This window comes from Mixophyes fleayi, chromosome 4 (genome assembly GCF_038048845.1).
Source record: "Mixophyes fleayi isolate aMixFle1 chromosome 4, aMixFle1.hap1, whole genome shotgun sequence".
In the NCBI taxonomy this organism is placed as follows: Eukaryota; Metazoa; Chordata; class Amphibia; order Anura; family Limnodynastidae; genus Mixophyes; species Mixophyes fleayi.
The window spans coordinates 82,299,433-82,314,761 of record NC_134405.1 but is presented as its reverse complement, the minus strand read 5'-3'; the positions used below and the strand labels follow the sequence as shown (position 1 = coordinate 82,314,761).

At 39.4% G+C, this 15,329-nt stretch overlaps 2 protein-coding genes across 4 annotated transcripts in view; one reads left to right on the top strand and one right to left on the bottom strand.

Annotated features, from left to right (window-relative positions):
* Window positions 1-150: 150 nt before the first annotated feature.
* Window positions 151-13,940, bottom strand: SPG21 (SPG21 abhydrolase domain containing, maspardin). 2 transcript variants are annotated; one of them, XM_075207653.1, is made up of 10 exons: window positions 13,792-13,940; window positions 12,552-12,624; window positions 8,505-8,593; window positions 6,792-6,953; window positions 5,460-5,540; window positions 5,228-5,373; window positions 4,427-4,535; window positions 3,420-3,527; window positions 2,750-2,890; window positions 151-1,415 (listed from the first exon to the last, which is right to left on the bottom strand). In XM_075207653.1, the coding sequence occupies exons 2-10, from the start codon at window positions 12,574-12,576 to the stop codon at window positions 1,281-1,283; spliced, it is 996 nt and encodes a 331-aa protein (XP_075063754.1). In that variant the 5' UTR covers window positions 12,577-12,624; window positions 13,792-13,940; the 3' UTR covers window positions 151-1,280. The 2 variants fall into 2 exon arrangements, with proteins under 2 accessions (XP_075063754.1, XP_075063756.1); XM_075207655.1 differs by lacking the exon at window positions 12,552-12,624.
* A 732-nt stretch (window positions 13,941-14,672) lies between these two features.
* CLPX (caseinolytic mitochondrial matrix peptidase chaperone subunit X) overlaps window positions 14,673-15,329 on the top strand; it is a 32,105-nt gene continuing 31,448 nt past the window's right edge. For both annotated transcript variants that reach the window (XM_075207649.1, XM_075207648.1), the window contains exon 1: window positions 14,673-14,888. In XM_075207649.1, the coding sequence (XP_075063750.1) occupies window positions 14,828-14,888 (61 nt within the window). In that variant the 5' untranslated portion in view covers window positions 14,673-14,827. The remainder of the gene's footprint in view (window positions 14,889-15,329) is intronic.

Here is a 15,329-nt window from a genome sequence, read left to right as displayed (position 1 = left end):
AAGGATGACATATGTACAACAGTAATCAGACATTACAGCTTTCAGTCATGGTGTCATTTGTGTAATCTCCAAAACAACCACGTTACCCAGTTTCCAAGAGAAAGAATGAACCTTATAAATACGGTGAAAGTCAAAATTAGAGAGAACATATTAATTATATTATTTTATTCAAAACTATCAAATAAATCAGACTATCAAAAGTTTTACACAGTATCCTACCTTGAAGAATATCAGAAGAAATGACAACACGGCTGAGAGTACAGCATTATGGATTATTGGGAGATTGGCACTTCAAAACTTCCAAGAAAATGAGGGGGAATGGACACACATTACAGATCAATCACAGGAACAACAGAACGACTTCATAATATACACCTAAACTATATACAACAGCGCTCAGGATACAATATGAAAAGAAATAAGGCACTGGACCTGTATGGATTTTATGTACATGTACTGGAGATTTCTTGAGAATATAGGACATCGCATGATACACATTAGCAGTGCTTTTTTATATAGTATAATACAACATTCACCTGTAGAGATTAATCCTGATGACACAGTACAACCTTCTATTCTTGCTACAATATTCTATTCCTGTGAATGAAAACCCAATTTAGCCAACCAGGGGTGACTCCCATTGGCTGGGTGTAGCTTCCATTGCAGGTATTGTTATGGTGCATAGCACTGGGACTGGCTGATTGTTCCAGCACAAAAGACTTGAATACTCGAGAACAAAAAAAAACCCAAAAAACACTGATGCTTCTCTCTAGTGTGGACCATGGTTTTGTTTTTTTGTCTTACAAATTAAGTTCCATCTCTTGAGTCAATAATGTAGACAAGATGCTGGTTCAATATGTCCACCACTAACAGAGTCATCCCTGATCACTCATCATGACCAGAATACAGGCATTTATGTTCTTCTCTGTTCCCAAACCGAGACCATATACAAAAGAGGAAAAGACCTGAGCTCTTTCCAGAACTTATGTATTGCCAATAACAAGAAGTGTTTCCACGTGGGAGATTTCTGATACAAGTCCGATAGAGTTCTAGAACTAATCCACCGTTTTGGCTTGACAGTCTCGTTGAGCAGCAGAGAATGAGCCCAGTGAAGAAAGGTCTTAAAGATTGCAAAAACTCTGACAAAGTTCTTTAGATGTTAGGCAATTCGTTTTAGGAAGGGTCTCCAACAAATCTCCTCTTGAAATACACATTAGACAAGTGCTTGGTGGTTTGCCTGCTAGCATACATAAGAAGAGCGTGGAGGCCACTTCTAAAGTTTAGGGTAATGCTTCGTTTTCTTGAGGTTCCGGACTAGGTTGAAGGTTGCCTTTCTGTACCTCCAGCTCCTCTGCACTAACCATGGATGGGTCTATGGCCGCATGTCTGGTACCATGAAACTGACGCAGGTGAATCTGAAAAACACACAAAAAACTAATGCTTACATTCATCAATTCTTTAAAAAATAAATAAATAAGAAAATACTATTAAAAGAGGTTTAAAATATTTGACGACTGGAGTTAGTTAACACCTCTATGACCGCACCCGTGTTCATGGTTTTGTGTTGCATTGGTTTTACTGGCAAGATGTTGAAACAGGACAATTATATGTACGAGGTCTTAGGTAGTGTAACGGGGCAGAAACTGGGATTTATTTTTTTTATTTACTTTCAGTTTTCACTTGTTTCAAACCATGGAGACTTAAATAGGGATCTACTATTGTTATTATTAATAATAGATAGAATACAAGTGGAATCTATTAGTAGCTACAACAGCAGATACTGTCGGATCAATGTCAGCATGACTACCAGGAAATCCTTAGTGAAGTCATATTGTGATGTGAATGATTTCCTGTGACAAAGCTTCATCGCTCTTGCACTGTACAAACAGCAATGGCTTGTGAAGACATTAGGACAGGAACCAAACTACACTTTGTAGCAACGGATCGCTGTCTCTCCCGGTTGGCTCTATCCCAACTCCCCTTAATGACATGAAAAGCTGTCATCTTGCTTTAATGCACATCCAGATGTGACATTTGTAAACATCATTTTTCATTAAGGGATTAATCAATCAGTCTAGCATTATATTGGCCACTGGAGAAATCTGAAGAGCAAGGTGCAAGGACTGTCACCATCTGCTTGATGCTGGTACGAGACCAGACGGCTGTCCAATCACACACATAGAATAGCACTATGCATGCTCAATTGATTAAGGGATTAAGAATAGGAAGTTACGGTATAGAGATGACAGGGAAGGCACCCCGTTTTCTACTACATGGGAAAAGGAAACACTTATGGTGGGTTAGGATAGATCTACCTGGGGGCCTCTTTTAATTAGATTTATCTCTGAATATATAAGGAAAAAAGTCAATCAAATCACAAAGGATCATTTTATGCAATGTGCATAAAATTCAATTCAAGCTCAAAATGCAATTATGTTGAAAGTAGTTGGTTTTCTGACGTCTAAAACATAGAAACATTGTTTAAGAAGTGAATGAGGACATAGAATTTGCTGGATCATGTATAACAATGAAACATTCGGGGTTTTTCATGAAACCCTGGCAACACAGGCTGAGCTGCTTATTTCTCTACCAAAGTTCAGATTTTAGAGCAGCTCTTGGGATTAGTTTACACTGACTCATAGCAACAATGGAACCAACTGTAGTCTGATTCTGGAACGGTCAGGCTCCACGATTAGGAAGATATATATATATTTATTTGCCCTGCTGGACATAGGAAAGCTGCACTTACTTGTACATAGAGATTGACTTCCGCACTTCTGCACAGGTAAGGGAAGTTTCCCCCTGTCTTCAAGTGGGCTCTCCTGGCATTAGGATACAGCTTGTACATCTCCTCCTTAGCATCTGTTGACAGAGCGCTCTGATCGAATACCTGTAAAATGCAAAAATGTTACTCCAATTGATAATTACTCTCATTAAACAATTACTTAAACAGCTTGATGGACATGGGATTGGCTATGAGATGCAGAAGCTTGAAGCTCTGAACGTGACATATAAATGTAATAATAGACAGGAGTACAACACATACGAGCACACATCCTGCTGAGCTTTACATTGCAATTTCATTTTAGGCAGGATTCCATCTCACACCAATCTGTCACTGGGTTCCGTGTTAATAAAAAAAAAAAAGGATGCTCCATGTTCCAGGGAAATAAAAAAAGGTCTCAAAATGGTTGGTATAAATGGTGCGAACAAACCAAATACTCAGCAGAAAACATTACACAATGTATTCTTTATCAGACATACCGATCTGTGCCACGCTATGTTACCAAAGTTTATTTAATGTTACAGTTAAAAGATAAAGAAACAGTGAGGGCGTGAAGCCCGTTAGCAGTAAAGGACAAGAGGGAAAATAGAGTGCAAAATATTCGGGATGGAACATATAAAGAGAGCACACTCACATCCATAATGGTGACAACGATGTCCTTGATTTTATGTGGTTCCACATAGGAGTTCTGACAATTTAGGGTGAGACGAGATGCAAGCTCACTTTGATTCAGACTTTCCAGCTACAAGGAAAGGAAAGACATTAATCTACAGGTTTGTGAGCCCGCTCAAACACCTTTACTAAGATCCTGAAAGACAAGTGAAGAGGGGCATGGTGTATTAATGACATCACTTCGGCTCACGCAGTGCAATGAGGCTATCAAATCATCGCCGAGGGTGGACCAAAGGATGCAATTCACAGCAAAATTACCAAGGCTCCTGTGCCTTCCAATTCTTTAGGAGGTAAACAGGATCCGTGCCAAAAGCCTGCTCTTCGGGGTCTGGGAAAACTACCCAAAATTTGCAAGTTTCCTATACATTCTGGGAGAGTAGGCAAGTATGCTTTACACAGAAACATCAAGATTTAGCCATACACTACAACCTTGTTCAAAAAATAAACCCTTCATTAAAAGAACCCTCTTGCAATGAAACTGTGTAGCAAAGTAAAGCTTTTTATGTGTCACACAGCAATAGCCAATACTTCTATAGTAAAGTTGGAATTAAAAACTGGATAACTCTGGTGTGGCGTTCCGCTAGGCCCCTGGCGCGTGTAATGGTCCAGTGCTGCGTTCCTTCATCCTATTGAGTTGGGTATAATTTAGACAGCGCTGTTATTAGTGTCTCTTTTGCAAACTTTACATTCACAGACATCGACAACAACACTGCCTGTGAAATGGTAGAAGGACCAAGGAGTGCATCGCTGGACCAGCCAAATTCTGTGGGGGGGGGGGGGCGGGGGGGTGACATCAGACCACAGGTAAGTAGCATTCAGTATTACATTATAATAAGTTATTTACCGAGATTTGAGTGACCAACTTATTTAAGGGAAATAAAGGAACATTATAAGACCGGATGCCATAGTACCCCATCAACAAAAGAGTGTTTAGGCTATATGGGTAAGGTTTACAGGATGATCTCTTACCCGGTCAACCATAAAATCAATGGCATCAGCCATGACCGGATCCACTGGGCCAGATGAGAAGTTTCCCAAAACGATCTTCTTCAGCATGAATGCAGGCATGAGCCAAAAGCTGCAAAACAGGAAGAACTTAAAGACAGGTACAATGTTACCCATACCCAGCACACTAGCACCAACGCCCAGAAAAACCAGACCGGACAGCAAGACACCCAAGAGAGTTGAAAATAGCCAGCAACAGATCTAGAATATTACACTGGACAAACAACACCCTGAGCATTTAAGATTCAGAGCTCTTTGACATGCTAACGCTCAAAGGATTTATCTGCTGGGCTTCAGAAAGAAAAAAAGAAAGAAAGACACAGGACTTTGCAGTGCATGGAGATATTGCAGACACCTGGATGGAGCCTAAGATAACCGTTTCATTAATCATTAACAAATACTGCCAGAATGATTTGTACGTGTGGCTTCCTGTGTACCCACCTCGAGCAAGTGTTATGATTTCCCCTAGTATGTAATAAAAATACATGGTCTTGAAAGAGCTGTGTGTTTAGCCAATAAAATATATCTGTAATAAGGAGAATATGTTAAGGCTTCTTTCTGATATATTTTATAGGCTTGATCGATCAATTCAAAATCACATAAAAAGTCAAACAGAACTAGTTATTTTAACAGAATGTTCGAGAACAATGCCAGAGCTGGGCTTGTAGGAGGTGTTGCTGTATATTATGAAACCACTTCCTTTTATACACAGGTGCATGTTGTGTGTGAATGACAGAGGTAGGATGGTAAATGGGACACCCTCACCTGTTTGCTGTCCAGGTCTGGTTGAAGATGGAGGTGTCACTGAAGGCATTACAAAGGATGAGAGATTGGACCCTAGGAGATTTGTGTGTGTACTCTGCAAACTTCTGGGCCAGAAAACCACCAAGAGATGCTCCAAACAAGTGCACCTACATATATAGGAGATACAGTTATTTTGAGATTCCAGATTATATTGGTGACTGCAGGTATACAGACATGCCACTGGCTCTCTCACCTTATCCAAGTGCAAATCATCCAGAAGTTTTCGGAATCCATCGCAGAATTCCAGGTGGTCCCAATATACCGGGTACTGAAGCTATAAAAGGCAGGAGAGGAATTACTTTTACAATATACTTGTCTAAAACAAGAGCATGAAATAATAAAGACACAATATGGAACAGAGCAGGGATTTAAAAATATACTATACCAACATTGTTTAAATGGATCAGAGGGAGAAGAAAACCTCGAAATCACAAGATTGACAAAAAGAGGGCAACAACTAGAGCAGAAATCCACCAAAATATTTTTCAGGGTTGAGGTTTTTACATTTACTCGTTTTCAGGTCATATGGAATAGATGTCAATGGGAATATTCTAACATACCTAGTGTAATTCTACTTCTTTAATATTTAGGAAATTCCTAGCACTCTGTGTATACTTCTCATTGTATCAATAACATGGTATAAACATATCAATCATCATTATAGCATTATGCAATATTACATTATTTAGATTATTAGAAAAATGTGCAATGGGCTATTGCTAACAGCAAAGAAACTAATTAGGTGATTTTTGTAGGGCAATGTAAAACAATACATGGCAGCATGCAGTTTCACATTTGTGCACATATCACTATTAGTAAACAAGCATATAGACATAACGCATCTACACAGGCAGCAGATCTGTAGCAGCTTCAGAAAAGTTCTGAGCAAGTGCAATTGTCATAATCCCTGAATGAAATGTGTGGATGAAGGGGATGACAGGCAGGCAATTTCAGCAAAGGGTTTCCTTTGGAGAACTGCCAATCTATGTCCATGCTTGCTGGAACATATAAAGGTTATTAGTATAATATAGGGATAACCCTGATCAAGCTAATGTTGTCAACGCTTATACACCGAGGAATGGAGATATCTGTGAAATAAGGAAATGGAAAGACATTTGTATCGCGATGTATGCAATTAGGAGGAGGGAAGAGGGCTGTGCACCGAGATCAGGTGATTTGTGTACCCTGGCACCTGTATTAGGAGGAACAGAGAGGTCTATATCCTGATGACTGTATTAAGAAGGAAGAGCTCTGCATCCTGATATCTGTATATTAGAGGAGGGGTTAGGCATGTGTATTAAAAGAAAGAAGTCTATGTATTAGATGAGGGTCTTTGTCCTAATGTCGGTTTATTAGGAGGAGGTAAGAACTCTGTATTAGTAACAGATGAAGCTTTGTGTTCTTATGTCTGTGTACTAGAAAAGCTGAGAAATGCGTGTCCTGGTGCCTGCATACGAAAAGGAGGCAAGTGGTTTGCTTACTGGAATCAGGTGAAAATCTGTGTATCATAAGCTTGTATACTCACCGCAATGACTCTGTAACCCCACGCGGTCAGTGCCAGGATTTGATGGAAGAAGATATCTGCTGTGCCACTGACAGGTGGCAGGAATATAATGGGACATCGCACACTGCGAGGGCCAGCATCATACAGAGACCATACTTTACTGTCATCATCGTCCACAATAATCTGACAGAAACAAAATAGAAGTTTAAGTAGGAATACTATGAATCGGGCATAATCAGGCTTCACAGACACAATATAGCGCTTTCCACACACATCTATATAGAGAGCTTTTACATCGACAATCCCAAGCGTGAAAAAGGGATACAGCTTTCAACAATGGAGAATTAGTCTTTGTGTAACATTAATTCCTTGAAGATCTATAGCAAATACAAAGACAATAATAGTATATACAGACTGGCATTTGAGTTATGCAAGTTAAAGCCATGATACAGTCTATGACACAAAAATAATATTATTCCATGCAGTGCTGTGCCCATTTGCATTTTTACACTACTTGTGTTGCAATTTAAAAAATAAATCTCAAACACCAGTGGGCATGTACCCTGACTTCGTTATGCTCATCAACAACATCACTACAAATAAAAAAAATAAGACATATACATTAGAACTGGACTTGAGGACTAGATACATTAAGTGTTATTTTATTGAATCAACCTAATTATTTTAACATTGAGTGACTGTGCCATCCCCAACTTGGTAAGCGGAAAAATATTAGGTATCAGATGGGGTAAAACACTGAGAGATGCATTTAATATAATGATTTTATGCCTACACAAATAGAACCTAATTTTAAGACCTGTTGCAACGAACTGTTTAACATGTTTTCTTTTCCCCTAACATATTTAAACGTACGGGTTTTGACATCTAAGCAAGTATTCTGGTGCTTTCTAAATATTCAGCTGAACCATCACGTTAACAGTTAATGAGAAATGAGCGTTATTGTTATGATAATAAAGTGTTCTACAAATAAAAGCATGAAATGCATGTTGGTGACTAGCTAACATATTCCCACACACAGCGTTTTCTGAAAGCATTGTATACTAAAGTTTCTACATAGTACAGACAGCAAAGGCCTTCTTAAGAGGAATGATAAAATATATCATTTTAAAACTTCAAACCCGGACAGGCATACATATGTAATACAATCTATACCTACACAATACACAGGTAACCCATACTATCATTTGTAATTCGCACCAGTGAATAAATACTTTCTATTGCAGTACAGCTCTACATGTTAGGTTATACATTACTTCCCAAAAATATTGTAAATTAGTTTTTTTCCCCCACTTTCTCTCTTCCTCTCTTTAGCTGAAAGCTTATGCCAGTTTCTAAGACGAGTTGCCACTTTCTATTCCTCTCCAAAGCTGAAATTTAATACTAGTGTATAAGAAGTGATAAGACCAGACAGAAGATAATGGTCGGAAGGAAGGGCATTGAACTGCGACTGCGGAATATTATATATATTTAACACAGTCAATAGATATATTTCAAAAAACATCAGTGCAGTTTTATGCAGACCCTAACCTAACTTTACATATCAAGCACATTAAATGCCATCTCAAACAGATATGACTGTATAAGTTTACACTTGTTGTTTGATACATGTCAAACCCTGGATCACAATTCACTCTTTGCAAATGTTTAGTTTAAAACTAATACTATTCTAAGAAAAAGGAAATAAAGAAGATATTACAGTTGAATAGCACATACCCTCTTCAGTGGAACCGTGCTGCGGAACCAGTTGTAATCAGGGGAGATTTTGATGGCTCCCATGTTGCGGAGTGGAAGGCTAGGCAGTTCTGTTGGGAGGAGAGCAGGCATGTGATGAGTCAGTCTCAGCAGACACAGAATGTAACCACTTACACACAAAGCCTCTCTTTCTGGTATACAGTCCTTATCTGCTCTACAGAGAAGGCAGGAAGATAAACGAGCTGCATTTAAACATAGAAACTGGACACAGCGCACACCTTTATACCGGAAAGGTCAAACACATTGTTCTTTCTGGACGCTGGTGAGAAAATAAATCAGCTCCAGAGATCAAACGAAACGCTGTACCGGACAAGTGCACAAACTGCACAGAACTGGTATTGGCACAACCTCCCCAGAGGTTTCCATTTCCACTTATGTTTTGGAGAATTTAGAAACCAGTTTCCAAAATCAATAACCCTTCCAGATGACACCAGCACTGAAGCAGTTAAAGCAGCCACTGTTTTAGAAGTTATGAAACGCACAGGATACATTGTTGTAAACTGAATGTATGTCCACTAATAATGAACATAAGACAGAGATTTGCAACTGTGTGCAACATATCCTTGTTTGTTGTAATGGGTATAAGCAGGGCCGTAACTAGGGCTGTGCCACAGGGGCGACCGCCCAGGGCGCAACGGTGAAGGGGGGCGCATTTTAGGAATATTTTAGGTTAATTTGGTTAAAATTGAGGACTAGGGGGGCGGCATTTGTCTTTCTCGCCCCGGGCACTAGAATTCTAAGTTACGGCTCTGGGTATAAGGACTTCAATTTTTTTTCAAGTCCGTTGCTTTGCAGCCAGGAACAGTGCCCTTTCTCTGTTAAGCATCTCAGCAGTTCCAATCCTGCTTTGTGCCATGATAAAACTGTAGCACTAATTGCAACTGGTCTCTGCTGTATCACTTCAATCTTACCTATTCTGTATTCATCATAATGTTTTATCATAGCCATTTAGCGTGTTGTCACTGCGACATATAGAGGATATTAAACTGTAAGAGGCTGCTTACAGATAAACTGCTTTAGATTGCAAGCTCTGACAGACAAGAACCCTATTCTTGTTTCCCTCTTTGTTGCTTTTTAACACCCAATGTGTGGTTCTTTTCAAATATTATTAAGGTGCTATCTATACTGTGCTTTGCCGCAAAATAATCACACATATACATGTATTGGCCCGAAAATGCACTCCCTCACAGCTCCTCATAGACGTTATAGTGTAAAACATGTTCTATCAATATCTGGGGAATGAAAAGCTTAATATTTAATACAAGAGAAGCATACCCAGTGGAACAAATTAATGTAGCACCACAGCCGTCAGTGGCATCAAAACATCCCTATATTACAGCATAGGATGGATTCACCTTTAAACTCTATCAACAGCAAGCTAAAAGTAAAAAAGTGATATGGTATAACAGTGTCATGCTGAGCAATAGTCCAGAGAACAGATGGTAATCTATTTCAATAGATCATTTAAACAGGAAGCTTATAGCAGAAGTAATACACAGAGAAAACAAACGACATATGAATGTGTAAACGCTTTTAAACCCTAGACGTCAGTGTGAGCTAGTTACAGACATTTCTCAAAGAAACAAATCTGTATTATAACCAGTACAACCAATCAGGCATTGGCTTTTTTTTTTTTTTTATAAATAGCCTACACTTTTACGAAGAGACTAGAGGTGAATTATCTTGAGTCTTGTTTTAAGGAAGTTGAGAAGCTTGAACAAAGGAAATCATTGTAAGAAAATCTATGCTCTAAACATAGATATTGACAATAAAGAGAACAAGGCATGTCAATATTTATTTTTCATTATTTTTAATATCATTAATTAATATATAAGAAGGGTATTATTATCAGTCACAATTTTTCTCATCTCCTGTGACCAACAATCAGTTTCATCATCTCTGTTATTTATTTACAGAGTTCAAGTTTAGGGAGAGAGACGTAAAGCAGAAGATTCTTGGTTGAAAATCAGACAGAGAGGCTCAGGGGTAAATTTATCAAGCTGCGGGTTTGAAAAAGTGGAGATGTTGCCTATAGCAACCAATCAGATTCTAGCTGTCATTTTGTAGAATGTACAACATAAATGATAACTAGAATCTTCCCTTTTTCAAACCTGCAGCTTTATGAATTTATCCTTAAATCTTCTATCTCCACTCTAATTAATGAAAATATATATAAGATATATACAAAATGGTACATGGCATCTATTAGATTTGAATAAGATGCATCTGTTCAATTCCCCTCTAGGAATATAATCACAGAGGGGACTTTTATAATTAATATTATTTTTTATTTATAATGTGCCACAAAAGGTCTGCAGAACCTTACACAAGATTTACAGTAGTATATATTTGGTGGTCATACCCCTAACATCTCTCTACCTTTTGAAAGGCTATCCAATTTACTAGAGGACTTATTACAGACCAATATCTTTCTGAATCCCCTGGTCTGATCTCTGAGGTCTACCTATTTCTAGTCTCAGCAGAGGTTTTGACAAAATAGCCCTTTAGGTTATAAATGCTGAACAGTTGATAGCAAAATATTGGAAGCAATCTACACTACCACTGATTCATTTGGTTTATAAACTCAAAGGAAAGAAAATACTTATCTAAAGTCAAAATGAATCAAATGTAATCAGCTTTTGGCACAGTGATTTACATATAAGTGAAGGGATAGAACATCTCTAGAACAGTGGTTTTTAATGTGTTATCAAAACATTATCTTTATATCTCTTTGACAATTAGACTGTGTGAAACAAGTTCTAAGAAAATATTCACTAGGTAACTAAATGAAGCACTCATGTCACTCCCTCGTTCCTTCTCTTTTCCTTCATTTCCCCCTTCTACGATCAATTCCCTCCCCTATAAAACAATAAATACCCCACAACAGATGTAGGGTTACAAATTCAGTTAAATGACTCAAATTGTATTTATTCTGTATGGTTTATGACTGATTATGTCATTGGACATGCTGTCATTTTGCCATCTTAAAATAAAACAAAAAGGTTTTTTATGGACTTCAAATTATATATATATATATATAATTTTAATACAGTATTGTGAGTTCCTATGCTCATTTTTTGTAGCTTATTTAAAAACACTGCAGCACTATGTTTTTAATTCAGAATAAAGATGGTTTAAAAAACCAATTGTGAGACTAGTTGGAAACTGGAATTTCAGAGTGTATGTTATAAGGTCCATAGCTCATGAATATATTAGGTGAGTGGGGAATGTACGGGTTAATATTGACCGAGGATTGGGTGTGATGGTAATTATTGTGATTATAATGAGAAACAAGAAGAGAAAGAGGAGGGCAATAAGACAGAGAAGCAGAATGAGAGGGCAGTGACGATGCTGAGGAGGGGAGTGAAAGGGTTTGAGGAGCGAGTGGGAACATAGAGAAGGAACTTGAGGGAGGATACATGAGTGAGATGAAGAAGAGTGAGGTGAAGATAGACAAGGTTTATAATGGGGATTGAAGAGAGTAATGTCTAAGAGGGGCAAGTTGTGTGTAAAGATAGTGAGGAGTCTGTATGTCTTCTATTTATCAATGGATACTATATAAAAACACCCGACAGTTTTATTAGCAGGACACTTAATTTATCCATATGTCAGGGCTGGTGACTCGTATCTCAAAAGTAATTTTGATATTCGTAGTGTCACAACTTAATTAAGCATATCTACAATATTTGGAATAACATGCAATAAACTGAATTTCTAAAACAGTTTAAAAGATAGAGTTTATGTCAAAGATTAATAAGTCTGGATTATATTACAAAAGAATATGCTTGAAATAGCAAAAAAATTCCTACGAATTCAAACCAATCAATGACATCACCTGTCCCACCCCTTTGCTCAAAGCTGACAAGCTAGGAAGGGAAGGTGTTTCCACCTGGCAACCTTGTACAGCCGTAATCAGGAGTTATAGTATACCCGACAAAAGGACAAAAAACCCCAACTGAGAGCTTTCCTGCCTTTTGTAGTTAAAATCGAAAAAGGGCAAACACAAACCCCTCAGTATAGCTGGGGATCCCATACAAGCACAGCTTTATTTATGGAGCACGAGAAGCAGCATGATGATGTTCTTCAGGAAGGAGAAAAAAAAAAAAGACATAGAAGGTGGAAAATCTAAGGCAGTAGATAGCGATACATTGGTACTAGATACATTTTACTCACTCCCCTGGCACCCTGACCCCTCTCCACTTTCTCCTGGCAACCTGTCCTCCCAGGACACTGTTCACTCCATTGTCACCCTACTGCCTTTTCTGATTCCCTCTCATTTATACCCTGATATGCTTAAAACAAAAACACCAAGTCAGTTTTTCATTTAATGTTTTAGATTTCATTAACATAAAAGAGACTTTTTTTCATGTGTAGGGGGAATACAAAACCCAGGAACAATAAACACAAAAGTCACGAAAAATAAATACATAGTCAATCATAAAACAGATATGATAAAAGTGGCACATGAAGTTAATTTTGTTTTAGTGACTTCTTGCTCAACATAAGTGGTCCTCCTCCATGGACATATGGGGGGGCTAGATTCACATCAGCAGGCAAACACCAAGGTCTGCTTAGAAACCAAAGCCACTGTTGAACAGTCTTACAAGTATGTCCTGTGTGAAGTGGGCTATGAGTGTATATATATATATATATATACACACACAGATACTACACTGTTAGTTGTACTCTACATAAATACAAGGGGACCAAATGCAGCAGTCTAGATAAGACTTGATCACTATAATCCGCTTCAAGACCAGTTTATTGAACTTGGTAATAATGTATTGTTTGCCTTAAAAGTATCAAACTTGAATAAAGGTCAATGCTGAAAGCCCACCGAAAATTAATGAGAATGGTATATTATATGCAGAATATAGAACACGGTATTGTACAATTGGTCAATGTCTAAAAATAATTAGAAATCTTTAAAGTCTAGTCCCAGATATAAATCAGGGACTGTTAGAAGCTAAGTGCTGAAATATACCCAGTGAATGTAAACTGCAGTCACATTTAGGCTTATTGAGAGGAGTGTTACATTCCCACTTACCTCATTATGTACCAATAAATATCACAGTACGAATGCACACTGAAGACATGACAATGACATCAACATCAATGACTGCACTTCAACAATAAAGTCTACATTCTGGAATCCCTAACACTCTGCAGCACAGAGCTCCTATATACCCCCAGCCTTTACACTAACAATCTACAAGAGATCACACTGCATGCCCCTGCAGCACCTTACCTCCCAGTGACCACCGTGCTCTCTCCTGCCCACACACCGACTGCCCCTCCACAATCACCTGCTTCCGGGTTCTGTCATGTGACGCATCACGTGCTGCAGCTCAGTAATGTGGGTTACATAAACAGGGCCTGTTATTTCCCCATGTAGTATGTAGGTGACATACCTGACAGCATGTGAGCGAAGTATGTGGTGTTTTCGCGCCTGTTTTATAAGTAAATGACGAAAGGAAGCCATATACGTTATAAAGTGTTGTGTCGTTAGATATTGCCCCGTGCCTCAAGAACGTGTATACAGTAGATTGTGGAAATAGTAGTTATAGAGTACATCGTATACTAACACTTAATTCTACTAAACCACGATCACGAAATCTGTTGCTCTCATGCTTATGGAACTACAAGTCCCGGCATGCTCTGCCGGAGAGTACGCATCATACTTCGCGCCTGAATCTGTCACAACTCTAACACGTGATTAATGGAATTCGGGGTCAGATGGGGGTGGCGGGTGACGTCACTGAAATAGCCGGCCATCTTTGATACTGTCAAAAAAAACCTGTTGACATTCAGCGGCTCCTAGCATAAAGCCGTATGTATATTGATGTATATGGAGCATCCACACTTCCTGCCCTAAAGACTCTACCTCTCTCTCTATATAATATAACAAGTGTAATATGATAATAATGACATGATATTCGTGTAAATAAACAGGAGGTGTCAGGATAATGGGATGTTTTCCTCACTGCGTTAGAAAGTTGGTACTTGTCATTGGCGAAAACAATATGGCGGCGTTACTCTTTCCGATTGTGCAATCGCGGTTAGTGGAACGCACGCTGGTGGTGAGGTAGTGACGTCATGACGCAATAAGGGCGTAACAACGGCACGTCATCGTCAGCTCTTCTGATGTTGGCCTCTAATTGGTTGAAGGGCTGACAACATAGTCTGTTCTTCGACTCACCCGACACCGGCTGGGTTCTCCTGGGTACACTCACCCTTCACCGTGATCCCTCCGCCACCCCCAGTCCGGGCATCCCGGCGGTACCATGTCCGGTCCCAGCTGTTCTTGCGCCGCCAGGATCTTTATCAGCAATTCCTTACATAGAGGTCAGCGGTTCTCCGTAGCGGGGCAGAGATGGCCGCTCCTCTGCGTTATTGGGTCTGTTATGCCAATACTGTGCTGTTCGGGGTGCAGAGAGAGAGCTGCCAGTTTTAGGTGCAGAGAGAGCTGCCAGTTTTAGGTGCAGAGAGAGAGCTGCCAGTTTTAGGTGCAGAGAGAGCTGCCAGTTTTAGGTGCAGAGAGAACTGCCAGTCTGGGGTGCAGAGAGAGGGAGCTGCCAGCTTGGGGCACACAGAGAGAGAGAGAGGGAGCTGCCAGCTTGGGGCACACAGAAAGAGAGAGGGAGCTGCCAGCTTGGGGCACAGAGAGAGAGGGAGCTGCCAGCTTGGGGCACACAGAGAGAGGGAGCTGCCAGCTTGGGGCACACAGAGAGAGAGAGAGAGGGAGCTGCCAGCTTGGGGCACACAGAGAGAGGGAGCTGCCAGCTT

Excerpts from the sequence above, each read along its gene's own strand:
- SPG21 (XM_075207653.1), bottom strand. The coding sequence starts at position 12,576 with ATGGGATCCCCAGCTATACTGAGGG. Across the intron at positions 8,594-12,551 it reads ATCCCCAGCTATACTGAGGG|AACTGCCTAGCCTTCCACTC; the intron begins GTTTGTGTTTGC and ends TCCTCCCAACAG. Across the intron at positions 3,528-4,426 it reads TTGATTTTATGGTTGACCGG|CTGGAAAGTCTGAATCAAAG; the intron begins GTAAGAGATCAT and ends CTTTCCTTGTAG.